Here is a 15,532-nt window from a genome sequence, read left to right on the forward strand (position 1 = left end):
TCTCTGCCACCATACACGATTTGGTCTCCGCCAACTAAAACAGACGCCCAAACCGTTGACATAAATGAATCACATCCACCTAGGGATCAGTCCAGAAAAAGTATCTGACCCATCCCCATCCTCTTCAAAACCTGCTCCCCAAACCAACTGCCCCCTGTCTCACTCTCTCCATCCCTAATGCGCACTATCTCCCTCCACCATGAGGACCCTCGCCGACCTCCATCTCGAAGTCTACCTCCCTCAATCTCATACCGAGCTGTCAACACTATAAACCACAACCCCTCTATGTCCACTAGCATCCTCCAACACCATTTATCTAAAAGAGTATGGTTAAACTCCCTCAACCTCCTGACCCCCAAACCTCCACTCTCCTTACTTAAGCAAATAGAGTTCCAACTAACCCAAGAAATTTTCCTAGAATCCGTCTGGTTAATTCCGTCTGGGTCGGAACTTTCATAACTATAACAATCTCACACCGTTGATTTCACCTCAACCTCTGTAAATGGTTTGGTTAAACCAACACTATCCACCTGGTTCAACCTTTTAAACTGAAGTATAAGTCTTGCTGGCTTTTCCTTCCAAAAAAAAGTCTCGCTAACTTGACAGATACTCCATTCGTCCCGAATTATAAGAGAAAATAAAAAAATCACACTTATTAAGAAAAAGTAAAACATGATAATTTGAAATATGTTTTTGTGGGTTTTCCTCGGAATAAGTTGCATAAAAAGATGTAAAAACAATGTTTATTGGTTGTTGTTTATTGAGAAAATGATAGAGAGAAAAAATTAAATGCAATTTGCATTTAATTTTATGAGAATAAGGGAAAAACATTCTTGAAAATAACTTTCTCCCTTATAATTTGGAAAAAAAAAAAGAGTTTTTTTCCTTTATAATTTGGGACGGAGGGAGTATTAAGGAACTTAAAAAATAAACATTTTATATTAAAAAAATAAAAAAATTTAGTCTCTAAAAAATTAAATACTAAACTTTAAAAATTAAAATTAAAACATGTACCCTTCCTTATCATTTCTATCTGAGATATTTTGCCGGCACGTGTAGAGGTCGATACTACTCGACAGACTCACTCACCGCTCTTTTCCCAAACCAAAATTCACGTGGCACCCATGAATATCGCATTACTCGCTTTTAACCATTTCACTCCACTTCAACTCAACACTCTCACTCAATGTAAACAAAACACAAAAATTCAAATAACTAAAAACCAAAATAACACTTCAACATGCTTCACCACCCATTACTCTGCGCTTCAACAACCGCCACTCAATCCACACTCTTCGCTCCCGTTTTCTCCGGCGCCGGCAACATTCCTCGACGCAATTTCTCTCCCCGTCATGTCTGGTAATAATACTTCACTTTCAATTTCACATCAATTAGCTATTACTACCTCTAGTCATTTTTATAACAGATAATTTACTTTTTAGATCAATCCAATACCTGAATATTCGATGAATCAGATACATCAGTTATTCGATGAACCAGATTATCCGTCAATGAATCTAACAATAATAGTACTAAATTTAGTAACTAGCTAGTACAAATTGTTTAACATTGATCTTATCATTAGGTTGAAATTTAGTATGCAAGTATCTGGAAGCAAATCGAGTAATAGTGGACATGGAATTTATAGTGAGGTATGTAACGGTAATAATGTATTTAAGTAGTAATTTGAGTGAGTTCTTATAGATGTTGTGAATTTTGATTGAGAATTTTGGCATAGGTTAGACAAGAGAAGGTTCCAAGCTTAATGCGAGTGCTTATGGTCGTGCTCAAGAAGAGGTTCTTAAGGTATTTATTTATGTCATTAATAGTAAGAGACCATGAATAATTGGAATAGTAAGAAATGCAACTCAATATTGAACCTCTTTGAATTTTCGTTATTAATATGATTGTTTCTAAGATGAAATTGGAAGTTCAATTTCCCTACCCTAGTAGTAAAAGCAAATTAAGAATTTTAGAGGGATAGAAATGATGCAATTAAGTGTCAGCCTATTTCAACAAGCGTACGGGATATTGTATATTATATAGGTTTGATAGCCAGCCTAAAATTGAGCACCTGTGTCTTGGAAAATATTTTAAGTTTGCGAAAATTCATTAATGCAATTTGATATGGTGAAGAGAAGGCTTGCAGATCAAGTCTAATACACATTCTGGTTAACCCTGAAACATATATATCAATTCCTCCTCTGCCCTTGAACTAATTAGATTATTAAAGAGATGAATTTAGAAAAATCCATGTGTATTTAAGACAGACAGGTTTTTGTGTCTGTTTATGATGGATGAATAACCAAAAAGTGTATGTCTTCAAATAAAAATATTCATTGCCAACTAAAGGCTTTGGAGCCAGAAAAATTGGATTGTTGGCAATTTTGCTACTCATGAGGTTGTACAGTTAAATTAGACGATTTTTCCTCTTGAGCCATTAAACATGTTCTTATTTATTTACTACTTCTAGTTATAGGCCATAGCACACTTGTGGCTAATGATCAAGTTGGGATGGGATGCCATTAGTTGCAATTTATAGTCATGTTTATAACACAATTGTAATGGTTTTCGAAGATGCAACTGTTTAGTTTGGTATCTAGAAATTGGAGTAAAAGCTCATGAATCTTTTACGTTATTAGTAGTTTATAATTATGCCCCTTACTAAATATTGGAAGATCAATGATGAGAGCACTTGCTCCAAACTTAACTAACAAAATTAGACTCTTATTTTGTGTGTGTGCTTTTTAGCTGATTGAGAAAGGCAGTATCACCTTATTTTTAGAAATTGTCATCCATCATCTTCTTGGTCAAGACCCTAGCTCATATATGGCTTCCATGTGTTGGTATTTTACAACTCTGAATGTTGGTCCTTTCGGTTATGCTACAACTTATTTTGAAGATTTAACATCACTTTATTCTTCAAAAGTCTTGCTTATGTTTACAATTGTGCTTTTTACTGCAATGTTAACTGACACTTTGCATATCTGTTGTGAAAGAACATCATTTACTCTACACGCGTTGCAATGTCTTACCTTTGGCTTTTTTAGGAAGAAGCTTTCAAAGTGAATGAAAACAGACCATCATGGGAAATTTCTCCAGGCCAAACATTTCCGTTGGGTGTATCACAAGTTGACAATGGGATCAATTTTGCTATTTTTTCACAGCATGCAACTACTGTCACACTATGTTTGGTCCTTCCTGAAAGGTAAATTTAGATATCCTTTTTGTATGTCGGTTTAAACTATATATAAAAATATATGTTTGAAATAAATCTATGTCAATAAAGGCCCTGGTACAATGATCAAGGGGATTCAGGCTGCTGCATCTTTCTGATATTTCATACTTCATATCTTCTGGTCATTTTTAACTTTAAAACAAATATATCTTTGGTGTGCAACATACATTCAATAAATTGGAGTTCTCTTCTGTGGCATGACTACATGTTGGGCTTTGTAGATGGGATGCAAAGTGATTTTGCAACATGACTATATTTCGTGTTCATGTACTTCCTTGATTGCACTATTTTGGAATTGTGCTGCTACAATCCCCTGGATAATATTTCCATAAAAATTATTGGCCCACTTTTGTTTCACACACGTTTTCCTCTGTTTTTATAATGTATTTTAGGGGAAGCATTGACACACTGGATGGTGGTATGATAGAACTGGCTTTGGATCCTCATTTAAACAAAACAGGGGACATTTGGCACATACGTATTGAGGTGCCTGATATCTGTCCTTTCATGGATTTTGGCTGAAATTGTGTTATATAGTCTGTAACTTATTTAAAAAATACAATACGTGTGCAATTATTGAGTACCTTTCATAATTGCATAGGTAAATAACATTTCTTTTCTGTGTATTTGAGCATAAATTTTGTATATATCATTATATGCATTACTTTCCAGTGTATTATTAATCTCGTGTCAAAAATGTCTTATGGCTAGCCAAATATGAATTTTATTTACCTGCACTCTTATGTTATAAAATATTGACAATGATGGATGGAAGTATATAAGATGTCTCATGTCGGTGTGTTGAATATTGATGCACACCTCATTAAATGCTTTGAAAGTAATTGGAATGAATGTATCAAATTTGATGCAGTTTTACTATAATAACTATATAGATAAAATTTTCCATTTTAAATTTGACTAGCATTTTTTTTCACCTTTATGATATTAAACAGAAACCCTGCATGGGTAAAGGAATGTCATTGAAGAAGAAATTGCTTATTGAAATTGGAAAACATCAATTTCTGTAATAGTGTCTTCCATTGTGGAAGATATCTTTACCTGAGCTGCTATTAGTTTTACCTTGCACAAATTGTAGATAATGCTGTTATTTGTTTTAGAGACTAGTGTTGATGCCAGTTGAGCTTAAATCCTGTTAGCTCCATATTTTCAATTCTTCTATTATATGTGAGTTCAATATTGCTCCTATTGCGGAGAGTTAGTACATGTTTCTTTCCATTTTTTTGGGATATTTCGAAAGCACTGTTACAAAGCTCCCTAAACTCTCCTCCCCTCAAATGTGTGGGTATGCAGCTCGCTTATCATGTACCTATTGTATAGGATCATTTCTCTCCTGGCTAGTTAAGTTAGTTACAACAGTGACACCTGTGCATATAAATTGACTTCTTTTGTGGTTACTTTTAAATTTTTCACTTGGTGAAATAATATTCCATCCTTTACTGGTCAGGGTTTTTTCTGCCAACGGTTTGCCCCTTTGGATTGCCTTTCTTTCGTTTTTCTTAACTTTTCTCTGTTGAGTTAGGTTCACGTCCCCTCAGGTTTTTATGTTTTTTTTTTTTTTGTTGCTTTCCATTAATAAAGTTGCTTGTGGTTTGTCAGTTTGGGTTAGTGGTGTCAACCTAGTTGGGATGACTATCCTTCTTTGACGCTGCTTGCTTCTTTGCCTTAAAAAAAAAGTTACAGCAGTGACAACTGTCATATGCTGACTGTATTAGTTTATTAGTTGACTGTATTAGTTTCTTAGTGTTTGCCAAGTTTTTAGAATAAAAATCCGAGGCTCATCTCTTGTAACAAGAATTCATTTCATCGACAGTCAATAAAATGAATTCTGACTCTCTAATTCAAACACTAAACAAGCTATTCAAAATGCACATTAGACATTTAGTTATTTTTTTTTCCATCTTTCATTGTGCAGGATCTTCCTAGGAGCAATGTTCTGTACGGATATCGGATAGATGGACCTCAAGACTGGGGTAAGGGGCATCGATTTGACAGAAGCATTGTGCTTGTTGATCCTTATGCAAAACTAATTGAAGGTCGAAGATATTTTGGGGATATTAGCATGAAGTTGTCTAAGTTTCTAGGCACATATGATTTTGACAGCTTGCCTTTTGACTGGGGAGAAAATTACAAGCTTCCAAATATTGCCGAGGTATTTTCCTGCATAAATGATAGTTGCTCGAAAATGATATTCATCAAAATGTTTTCCCTAAATCAAGGCTTCATACAAATTGCTTTATGCATAAAACTATATGCAGGGTTTGTATTCTACCTTTTCTTTATATGCTTTTACACTGATCTCTAATGTTGTTTTCATTTGATGAGAATATGACTGCCTATTGTGTGTTTCTAGATGAAGTAAGTCCAATTTATGGATTCATTATGCTCTGTTATTGCGAATGCAGAAAGATCTTGTTATATATGAGATGAATGTCCGTGCATTTACAATGGATGAATCTAGTGGGTTGGATAACAACATTCGGGGAAGCTATCTTGGTGTGATTGAGAAGGTAACATCTGTGCTACCATTGGGTATATAGCTGTTTATTCGTTACTCTATGCTTGATACTTATTGTTTATGGTATTGCTTTATTTAAACTCTTTTTATTGCCTACCTATAAGATCCCACACCTTCTAGAGCTTGGTATCAATGCAGTGGAGTTGCTGCCTATCTTTGAGTTTGATGAGTTGGAATTGCAGAGGCGTCCAAACCCCAGAGATCACATGGTAAATTAAAAAGTATTATGTTCTATTTTGATGTCAACTTTTCATAATGGACTTCTTCACTGTGTACTTCCCCAATAAATAAAGGAATAAATCTTCTCCATTTCTATGGTTTTGGGAGTTTATATATGATAATGTGATATCAGATGAGCTTGAAATGATCTCTATACACCCCAAAACTACAGTAATAGAAAGGAGAAATAGAGAGAATCTATTCCTAATAAACAAATATATAAAAACAATTTTATACTTTGTGGCTGTATATACAGATCTATTTTTATTTGATGACCGGAGGGATTAAAGTATGTAATGTGTATTTTTCTTTGATGATCAAAGAAATCAGAGTATGTAACTTTGACTTACTAAGTGGCATTATATGATACTGACAGCTGTATTTTTGCTTTCCAAGATTAATACGTGGGGTTATTCAACAATAAATTTCTTTTCCCCTATGAGCCGCTATGCCAGTGCTGGTGGAGGACCAGCTAATGCTTCTCAAGAGTTCAAGAAAATGGTTAAATCCTTACATTCTGCTGGCATAGAGGTAATGATATTAGTATTTTACTGTCACAAGTCACAACCATAGAGTGGTAGCATGCTTAATATTTTGATCACCCGATTCTGTCTTACTTTATATAATTTCAAGATTTGTTTATCTTGCGATAAATCTTATCCATGCATAGGTTATTTTGGATGTTGTCTACAATCATACCAATGAGGCTGATGATGCCAATCCTTACACTACTTCATTTCGTGGCATAGATAATAAGGTAATCTCTGATTTGTAATTCTATTTTTGACAGACTGTTATTTGTACGTCAGAATACTTCCGGTGCCTTTATCTTGTTCTGTATGGTTTTAATGTTCCTACAAATTAGCGTATATCACAATGCTATAAATCCTGTAATGCTGCATGAGATTGAATATTGGGCAATAAAGAGCTAAATAAAATAAAATAAACACAGTGGGCTGAAGCCCTGTTCGTTCACCAAAAAATAAAATAAAATAAACATAGAATCACAAAGATGAGAATGCTAAGATGGAATGGATGATGGTCACAGAAGACATGATAGGATTAAGAAAATAATCATTAGAGATAAAATTGGGGTAACACCCATTGTAGGAAAGATTGTGGAATCTCATCTAAGATAATTTGGACATATGCCCAGAAGAACTATTGAAGCACTAGTGAAGACATTGACTAGATAAAGGATAGTCTAATAGTTAGAGGTAGAGGGAGACCAGAAAAACTATAGGACACTCCTTAGATAGATTCAGCGGCAAATGATATATCTGATAATTCAATATAACGTAGAGACTTGTGGCATTGTATGATTCATGTAGCAAATCCCACCTAGTGAGATATCTCTTGAATGTTGTTGACTGTTATATTGAACTTTGATACAACTGCACAATAGCATGACATAAGCTATGTTTATATGTTAATTCAAAATGAAGTTATACACCCACACACAACAGACTCACACCCACTGATGAACATTTTTTTAAAAAATCACCTTCAAGTAATTGATGAATTCACCTCCTTTTAAATTTTACAAGTATAGCGCCAACTTACTCTCAAGTATTCACATGCTGCTAGAAACATTATATATGGCTTTAGTATCGTCTATTAACAAATGCTTTGTCATATATTTTAGTTAGGTAGAATGTTGTCAAATTATTTGCTTTTTCTGTATGTAATCTTTCTTCATTTCTATAGGTTTATTACATGCTAGACGACAAAGGACAATTGCTGAACTTCTCTGGCTGTGGTAATTTTATCTTTTTCTAAACCTTGAGATTCTATTCTAACAGCTTTGTTCATATGAATTTATAATTGCACAGCAAATAGATAATGAAACAAAAACTTGAAAATAACCCTCTAATTAATAACTTGAAATTGAGGGCTACAATATTCAAAAGGAAAATACCCCTCAGCTCCAAGAGTTATGAGGCCAAACCAATTGCAAGTTTTCCCATAATTATGATGCTGACTATACAAGTCATGAAACCAAGTAGTATAATGCCCTTAAATTTAAGAATAAGTTGAAAAATGTTTCTTGTTTTTGACAAAACAAATTAGCAGCTCCATCACGCGGAGCTGTGCTTTTTTTCACTACAGAGAATATTTTATTTATTCTTTTTGAGAGGAAATATTTAGGGTGAGGGATGGTGCCCTAGTCCAAGATAGGGAAGACTTTAGCGCTCATAGAACACTTACAAAGGTATTTACGTTTACCTCCCTCCAAGAGCACTAGTGTGGCTCGAACCTATAGGACCTCCCAGATCCAAGCATGTCTTTTTACCACTAGACCAAACCCTTGGAGTTACTTCAGAGGATATTTAATATGCAGCATTTGATTCAAATTTTATTTACCACCAACCAAATTTCAGTTTTCACTAAAAAAGAAAATCAAATTTCAGTATATTGTATCAATATTTAAGTTCTCTTCTCTCACTTGGAGATTGTTCATCCTCAGGAAATACATTGAATTGTAACCATCCTGTGGTCATGGAGCTAATTCTTGACAGCCTAAGACATTGGTATGGACTACTTGTATTTATATGATTATTGATTGTATATACCTTGATTTATTTTGTTGAATTGACCTAATAACAGCTTTTCCTTGTTCGTCTGTATATTTGTATCATATAGACTTGGTACTTAAGAATTTGTAGTTTACTGGTTACTTAATGTTTGATTATCATTACTGTTTATTTAAAAGATAATAATAATGAATTGAATTGTGATGCCACTGGAAGTACTAAAAATATCCAAACTGACCAATATCATGGTTTTGTTTGAAATTCCTAATTTGCAAGTACTATTTTCTGTGTTTTTTGTTTCACTTTATTGTAGGGTCACTGAGTATCATGTGGACGGATTTCGATTTGATCTCGCAAGTGTACTGTGTCGAGGAACTGATGGTTCCCCCCTCAATGCTCCTCCACTCATTAGGGTAAAAAATATACTCACTTTATTTCAGGAACACTTGGTATGAGCGTTTATCAGTTTGGTTCAGTTATTTAGGATCTCAAATCGTCTGAAAACAATCTTAGATTTGTGTTGGATATTCATGTCAGACATAATTGCAACACTTCAAAAATTATGGACATTTTATATTTTCCCTGTGTTCCAATGTCTGTACAGGCAATTGCTAAAGATGCAGTTTTGTCAAGATGTAAAATTATTGCAGAGCCTTGGGACTGTGGAGGTCTCTATCTTGTTGGAAGTTTTCCAAATTGGGACCGGTAATACTTTTGATGATCTTTAAGGAAATATCTTTATTTTATGAATAATCTTTGTTTTTTTTTTTTGAAAAGAATAATAATCTTTGTTATAATCATGAAAGTTGATGAACTTAATGCCTGATTGAAGGCAAAAAATTATGCCTATGCAGTCTTCATGATCTATATGATTTTGTTATTGTGTAGAGGTTACTAGTTCAGTATTTGAATCAGTGGCTCGTTATCATAATACTGGGATTCCTTCATCGTGTTTATATTGTGTGATTACCATAACTGACAACTTTTCCAGTGATTAAGTATGAAAAGTACCCAAGTATTATGGCGTGTAGATCAACATGAGAATTACTCGTAATTCTATTTCTGCTATTGAATTCATTAAGGTCGTGGAACTTTGATACTTTTTTTGCTTTTCAGCATGAATGGTCACTCTAGCATATGATTTTAATGCCATCTTATGAACCACATCAAATATGATTTTATTTAAAATTTCAACAAGATTATTTTTGAGGATATATATTTCTTGGATATTAGTTCATCTATGGGGAAATTAATGTATGCTAAAATGAAAAATGGGTTTCCTCAATCAATATTCAGACCAGTTTGCATCATATTTGTCTTTGATTTAGGTGGGCTGAATGGAATGGGATATATCGCGATGACGTGCGGAAATTTATCAAGGTAATTTTAAGAGTAAAAGATACTTAATATATATGATCCAGATTGTGTTTCTATTTGATGGCGAGTTGTAGTATGATTTGCATAAGATGGATGGCATGCTAGTAAAAGGCTGATAGAAATCAATTGTTATTCCTATTAATAAAATATGCTGTATGGGAAGTAAGAAACTCATGAAAAACTGATTTTGTAATGTGCTAGGATTTGATTTACAACTTGTTTGATTTATTCTATTCTATTGTCTCCTTTAATACATGTCATAGGGCGATTCTGGTATGAAGGGGAGCTTTGCAACTCGTGTTTCTGGATCTTCTGATCTTTACAGAGTATGCATAACTACTTATGACACTTCATGGTTGCTATCTTTATGGTTTTTACACCGATTCAAATACCAACTCTTTAAGCTATTTACTGGTGGTTTGGGAATGACGTTTTATATTTCTAACAGCTCTGAGTTGAACTAGTGGGTCTACAATATTAGATTAAACTAGTCTTAATTATTGGCAATTATCATTTATTATCACCTGCTCTTTATTCGAGGCCATCAGAGTTTAAGGTCATTCTGAAACTCATAATGCAAGAATCATCAATCCCCCCTCCCCTGGTAAACTATGTTGGTCAAGTGAGTCTATTCGTTGAATCACATGAGTAAATAAAGACTGGTAATTATTATGTTGCAGTCAAAATATGCTGTGTCCAGCACTCCAGCTGCTAAAGATTTGTGGTTGATCTCGAGTTCTTTCTTATGGCTAATGGTTCTGGTTGTAGGACTCATGTGGTGTTTCATGTTAACAAGATGGAATTAATGTTATTTTTGTTCCACTCTATTAATGTGTTGAAATAATGGGTCTAAGATTTACTATAACTGATTTTCACTTATCTCTATTCTGCTTTATAAATTATAAATAATTTTATAACAGTGACTTCTTGCCTTCATTTGTTTCTCTTTCAGGTGAACAAGCGTAGACCATATCATGGTATTAATTTTGTTATTGCACATGATGGATTCAGCTTGCACGATCTTGTTTCATACAACTTCAAGGTAGCTCCTCCAAAGTTTGTCCTTCAATTTTGAATTGTTGAGCAAAACTTGACCTTTTCTTTGATTCCTGAATTTGTAGCACAATGAAGCTAATGGGGAAGGTGGAAATGATGGATGCAATGATAACTTTAGTTGGAATTGTGGTTTTGAAGGTAGCCTTTGAATTGCAATGCTTTATTTACTGTAGGTTGTTCACCTATGCTTTTGGAAATGATGTCTTCTCTATTAATTAATATTCTGTAGGAAAATTAGGAGATATCATATAGGAGTATCTCCCTGATCAGAGAAATCGGCAATAAGATTTCCATTTATTTTGTTTTTTTTAAAATTATCCTATCATTCCTTGAGCTGAGGATTATACTTTAATGTAAATGTAGTGCCTAGTTAGACTTATTGCTATTGCTTTCTACATGGTATCAACAGTCCTAGGTTTACCGATATAGGAATTCCCACCCTCTTCACTCATGGCATGCACAAACTCGTGGAAGCATGCTCTTACTGGCGCTGCCAACAGCACAGACACAGTGACCAGAGGCAAGGATGACTGATGGCAGAAGCTTTGATACCACAATTGAAATTGATATTTGAAAAAATTAGTGCCGTGTAATGACGTTTTATATTATTATTCAAGTAGGAGAAGTCTGAATGTACAATTACAATATTGTATACTCTAGTCTTAACTTATCTATCAAGCTATTAACTGAATGTAATGTAACAGATTCTGACAGAGACTAGTTGACTTAAGCACTAGATAACGGCTATACTATTCAATAACATTAACATAATGCACCACATATAAAAACTGTGTAGCAAAACACCTGAGCTGATGTAAACAAGCATAAGCAATACTAGGCATTACCATAAGCATCACACAACACAACTCTATCAGGAAATGTGGACCTTGGATTCTTGGAACCTATGTCTTTGCTTAACTTTAACTTCCAGAGTAGTGACAGGCCACAGATACAAATATGATCACCTTCACCCATGTTTAATCATTTGTCAAGGATTATAATTCATTGTCCTTTTACTGAAAATTGATTGTTATCTGTATTTTTTGACAGGTGAAACTGATGATGCTAGTGTAAGAGCTTTGCGGTCGAGACAAATGAAGAACTTTCATTTGGCATTAATGATATCTCAGGTACATAATTGAGATACATTTTGGAGTTTTTTTTTCTTCTATAAACGAAAGACATTTTGGAATGATTTTGTGTTACAGACTTTTATTAGAATGCAAGTAACCCCTTCAACTTTGACTATCTGGCAAATAGCCCCGTGCGGTTTCAAGTTTAAACATATGGAAAAGTCCTCAGAGAAACAGTTAGTAAATATATAAACTTCAATTGAAATACGGTTTACATAAGTTCAATAGTAATCTTGAAACATACTTGTTGAATTAAATTTAACAAAATATATACTTAGTGAATCCAATTTCCGTAGTTTCTTTCTCTTCTGAATTGCCGGTGGCTTGTTGAAAGTTTAAGCATGTTAAGTACAAATTTAGAGCTACTGGGGGCCAAGTGTCAGGCTCAAAGTTTTAAGGGAAATTATTTTCATTTTGACCTTTTTTTATCAACTACATTGCAGTTTAGGTGTTTATATTATACAGACTTTTCAATTAATTTTCCTTTTCAAATGAAAACTTGAAGATGCTATTGCATGAATCCATTTGTTATCATATGCTGCCACTGATATCAGAATATCAATTGTAAATTTTGTAATGTATGACCAGGGCGCACCAATGATGCTAATGGGGGATGAATATGGCCATACTCGCTATGGAAATAACAATAGTTATGGGCATGATTCTGCTATTAATTTTTTCCTGTGGGATCAGGTAAATTTGTAACACCCCTTTTGGTAGATTACTGGGGATTATTTCTTAACAACCTATTCTTTTTGCTGAATAGTTGGATGCAAGGAAGGGTAACCACTTTAGGTTTTTCTCCAACGCGATAAAGTATCGGCACGAACATAAAATATTCAGTCATGAAAATTTTCTCAGTGAGGTGATTGCTTCACGCTTTAATAAACTAATCCTGAAAACACAATGCCATTTTTCCATCAAAAAGGAAAAACACTGCCATATGTGCTTATGCAACAGTTTATTTTTGCAGAATGAAATAACATGGCATGAAGACAATTGGGCCAATTATGAAAGCAAATTTCTTGCATTTACGTAAGTATACATATTTTAATTGGAATTAAGAGAGAAACACATTGCAATTTTTGCAGCACTTTCACGTAACGAAGCACCTAAACACTATATTGAGACATCATCTTGGTCATGGAGTAGCAATGTTCAACTCCTTCCACCAACGTAAAACAAACTATCAACATTCGACGTTTAAAAAAGATGACAACTCTGTTTGTGTATGCATGCAGCCTTCATGACAAAAGTGGTGGAGATATTTATATAGCTTTTAATGCACATGACTACTTTTTGAAAGCTCTGCTGCCCACACCCCCAACAAATAGAAAGTGGTTTCGCGTGGTAAGATTTTCCTTATTCTTTGGGACATACAAAAAATCACCTTTTCAGTGTTGCATTGCATGCATATTTTAAATCTATGGAGCACTGTGAAGGCAACTCCTCCCCTCCCAAAACTACATGGTTCCTATTATAGTGTTATTAGGAAACATGAGTAAATCATCTCGTCCACCCTTAAGAATTCGCAGATTTGACTAACTGTCCTAGCAGAGTGAGAATGGCCTTGTATGTTTGTTACGATCAGTTAGCTCAACCTAATTAGCCAAACTTGTTGATATGAGTAGGACCCCAGAATAACTAAGGCACAGTTAAGAGAAAGAAGACATGCCAGGCAGTGAATTATGGCCAAGCGAGGGAGAGAATGAAAATGTTTCCACTATGCAACTAATTGCTGAGTTGGCAGTTGGGAGGGTATATATTTGTGGATTTGTTTTAGGAGCTAACATAACAAAGTAGCATTATGTTGTGATTTAATTAATTACATATGTAATAAAATATTGTATTACCATTGCATAGTAATTAATAGATATGTCGGATGCATTTTTTGTTTTAACCCTCCAATTCTTAGGGGAAGGGGTCCTAGAAATACTGAGTTCAGCAAGGAGATAAATAAAGTGCAATTGTTTTAGATAGGATTCAAACTTGGATTCACCCGAACGATTTGTCTTTAACTAAAACTCATTAACCACTTTGGTGATATGTCAGATGCATCTCTCTTATTTCGAAATGTTCGGTATTAAATTATTAATTTAACTTGAACTCTGGATATTTACAGGTGGATACTAATCTTAAATCTCCCGATGACTTTGTCCTCGATGGTGTCCCCGGCATAGAAAAAACGTACAGTATAGCTCCATACTCCTCCATTCTTCTTGAGGCAAAGGTTTGATTGCAGAAGCTGTGGTATAGACACATCCATAGAAAAATAAAACAGGAAAATGTTGTTGTATACACGTGTCTTGTGTATGTAATGTTAATCTTATTTGCTTTTTAAGGCAGATGGATGGAATTTATGCTCTGAATTAGGTCCTTGGCCTAGTATGGCCTGAAGACTGAAGTTACAGCTTAGTATTGGATGACACGTGTACTAAGTAGAAGATAAATGCATCTGTATGTAAATGTGTTGTAGGGAATAATCGGAGATGAGGGAAATCTGAAATCATGTCATTTTCAGAATGCTGCAGTGCAGGGGATATATGCAAGGTACAAGCTTACTTGAGGGTGGTCCTACAAATTTTGGATACCTTGTATGTTATACTTGTATATGATTGTCTCTATATATACCGAGATCTTTATATATTGTTCTACTGTAAATTTGGCTTGAATGGAATATATGCCATAAATTTATATCTTTAGTAGCTTATATTCCCTTCCACGATTTCATAATATGTTCTGAAATAGATATCTTCTTTAATGAGGGAAATTCAAGGTGAATTCAATCATCTATAGAGAAAGCAATGAAATTCGATTCATTCATAATAGAGTTAAACTTAATGGGGGTATGCCGTCAGTGTATAGCAGTGAGATTTAGGCATTTATCCTCCGAAGCATGGGTACTTATAAAATGACAAAGTACCTCTTACGAGGTATGTACACCGTAGGTACTTGTCTGATACTCTCTGTTTTTTTTTCTTTTTCCCTTCATTATTTTGTTGCGAGTGAAATTTATAGTCCACATATATTCTTTGTTCTTGTAACAAAACACAATTTTTAATTTTTAATTGTGATGCTTTTGTTGTAAATTGAATAATTTCTTTTTTTTTTTTGGTTACAAAGTAAATTGAATAATTTAACTCCGTATTATATCATAAAAAATTGCACATCCTAGCTAGTTGCCTGGCACTTGTAGGAAGAATTTCGTTGAATAAAATTTCCATATAATAGTTTTTTTTTTTTTTGAATAAGCTAAATTAGCCCACTCAAATTGGCACCAGTGAGAATTGAACCTGAAATCTTAAGAGGAGCACACTCTCAGGTCTCAATTCAATACCACCAGACCAAACCCAAGTGGGTTAAATTTCCATATAATAGTACTCCCTCCGTCCTATTTTATAAGACCTCATTTGACTATTAATATGTCTTGTTTTGACCG

The 15,532-nt window shown here is 34.2% G+C and overlaps 1 protein-coding gene across 1 annotated transcript; it reads left to right on the forward strand.

The window, feature by feature from the left end:
- The first annotated feature begins 1,025 nt into the window (after nt 1-1,025).
- Nucleotides 1,026-14,803, forward strand: LOC123913761 (isoamylase 3, chloroplastic). Its single transcript, XM_045964607.1, has 24 exons — nt 1,026-1,359; nt 1,586-1,652; nt 1,744-1,806; nt 3,051-3,208; nt 3,631-3,724; nt 5,172-5,408; nt 5,662-5,766; nt 5,879-5,983; nt 6,390-6,524; nt 6,664-6,750; nt 7,701-7,752; nt 8,461-8,524; nt 8,841-8,940; nt 9,132-9,232; nt 9,856-9,907; nt 10,168-10,230; nt 10,857-10,946; nt 11,026-11,098; nt 12,011-12,090; nt 12,682-12,786; nt 12,860-12,958; nt 13,067-13,128; nt 13,335-13,443; nt 14,216-14,803. The coding sequence occupies exons 1-24, from the start codon at nt 1,241-1,243 to the stop codon at nt 14,327-14,329; spliced, it is 2,334 nt and encodes a 777-aa protein (XP_045820563.1). The 5' UTR covers nt 1,026-1,240; the 3' UTR covers nt 14,330-14,803.
- The last annotated feature ends 729 nt before the right edge of the window (nt 14,804-15,532 follow it).

Source organism: Trifolium pratense, linkage group LG3 (genome assembly GCF_020283565.1).
Source record: "Trifolium pratense cultivar HEN17-A07 linkage group LG3, ARS_RC_1.1, whole genome shotgun sequence".
Lineage (NCBI taxonomy): Eukaryota > Viridiplantae > Streptophyta > Magnoliopsida > Fabales > Fabaceae > Trifolium > Trifolium pratense.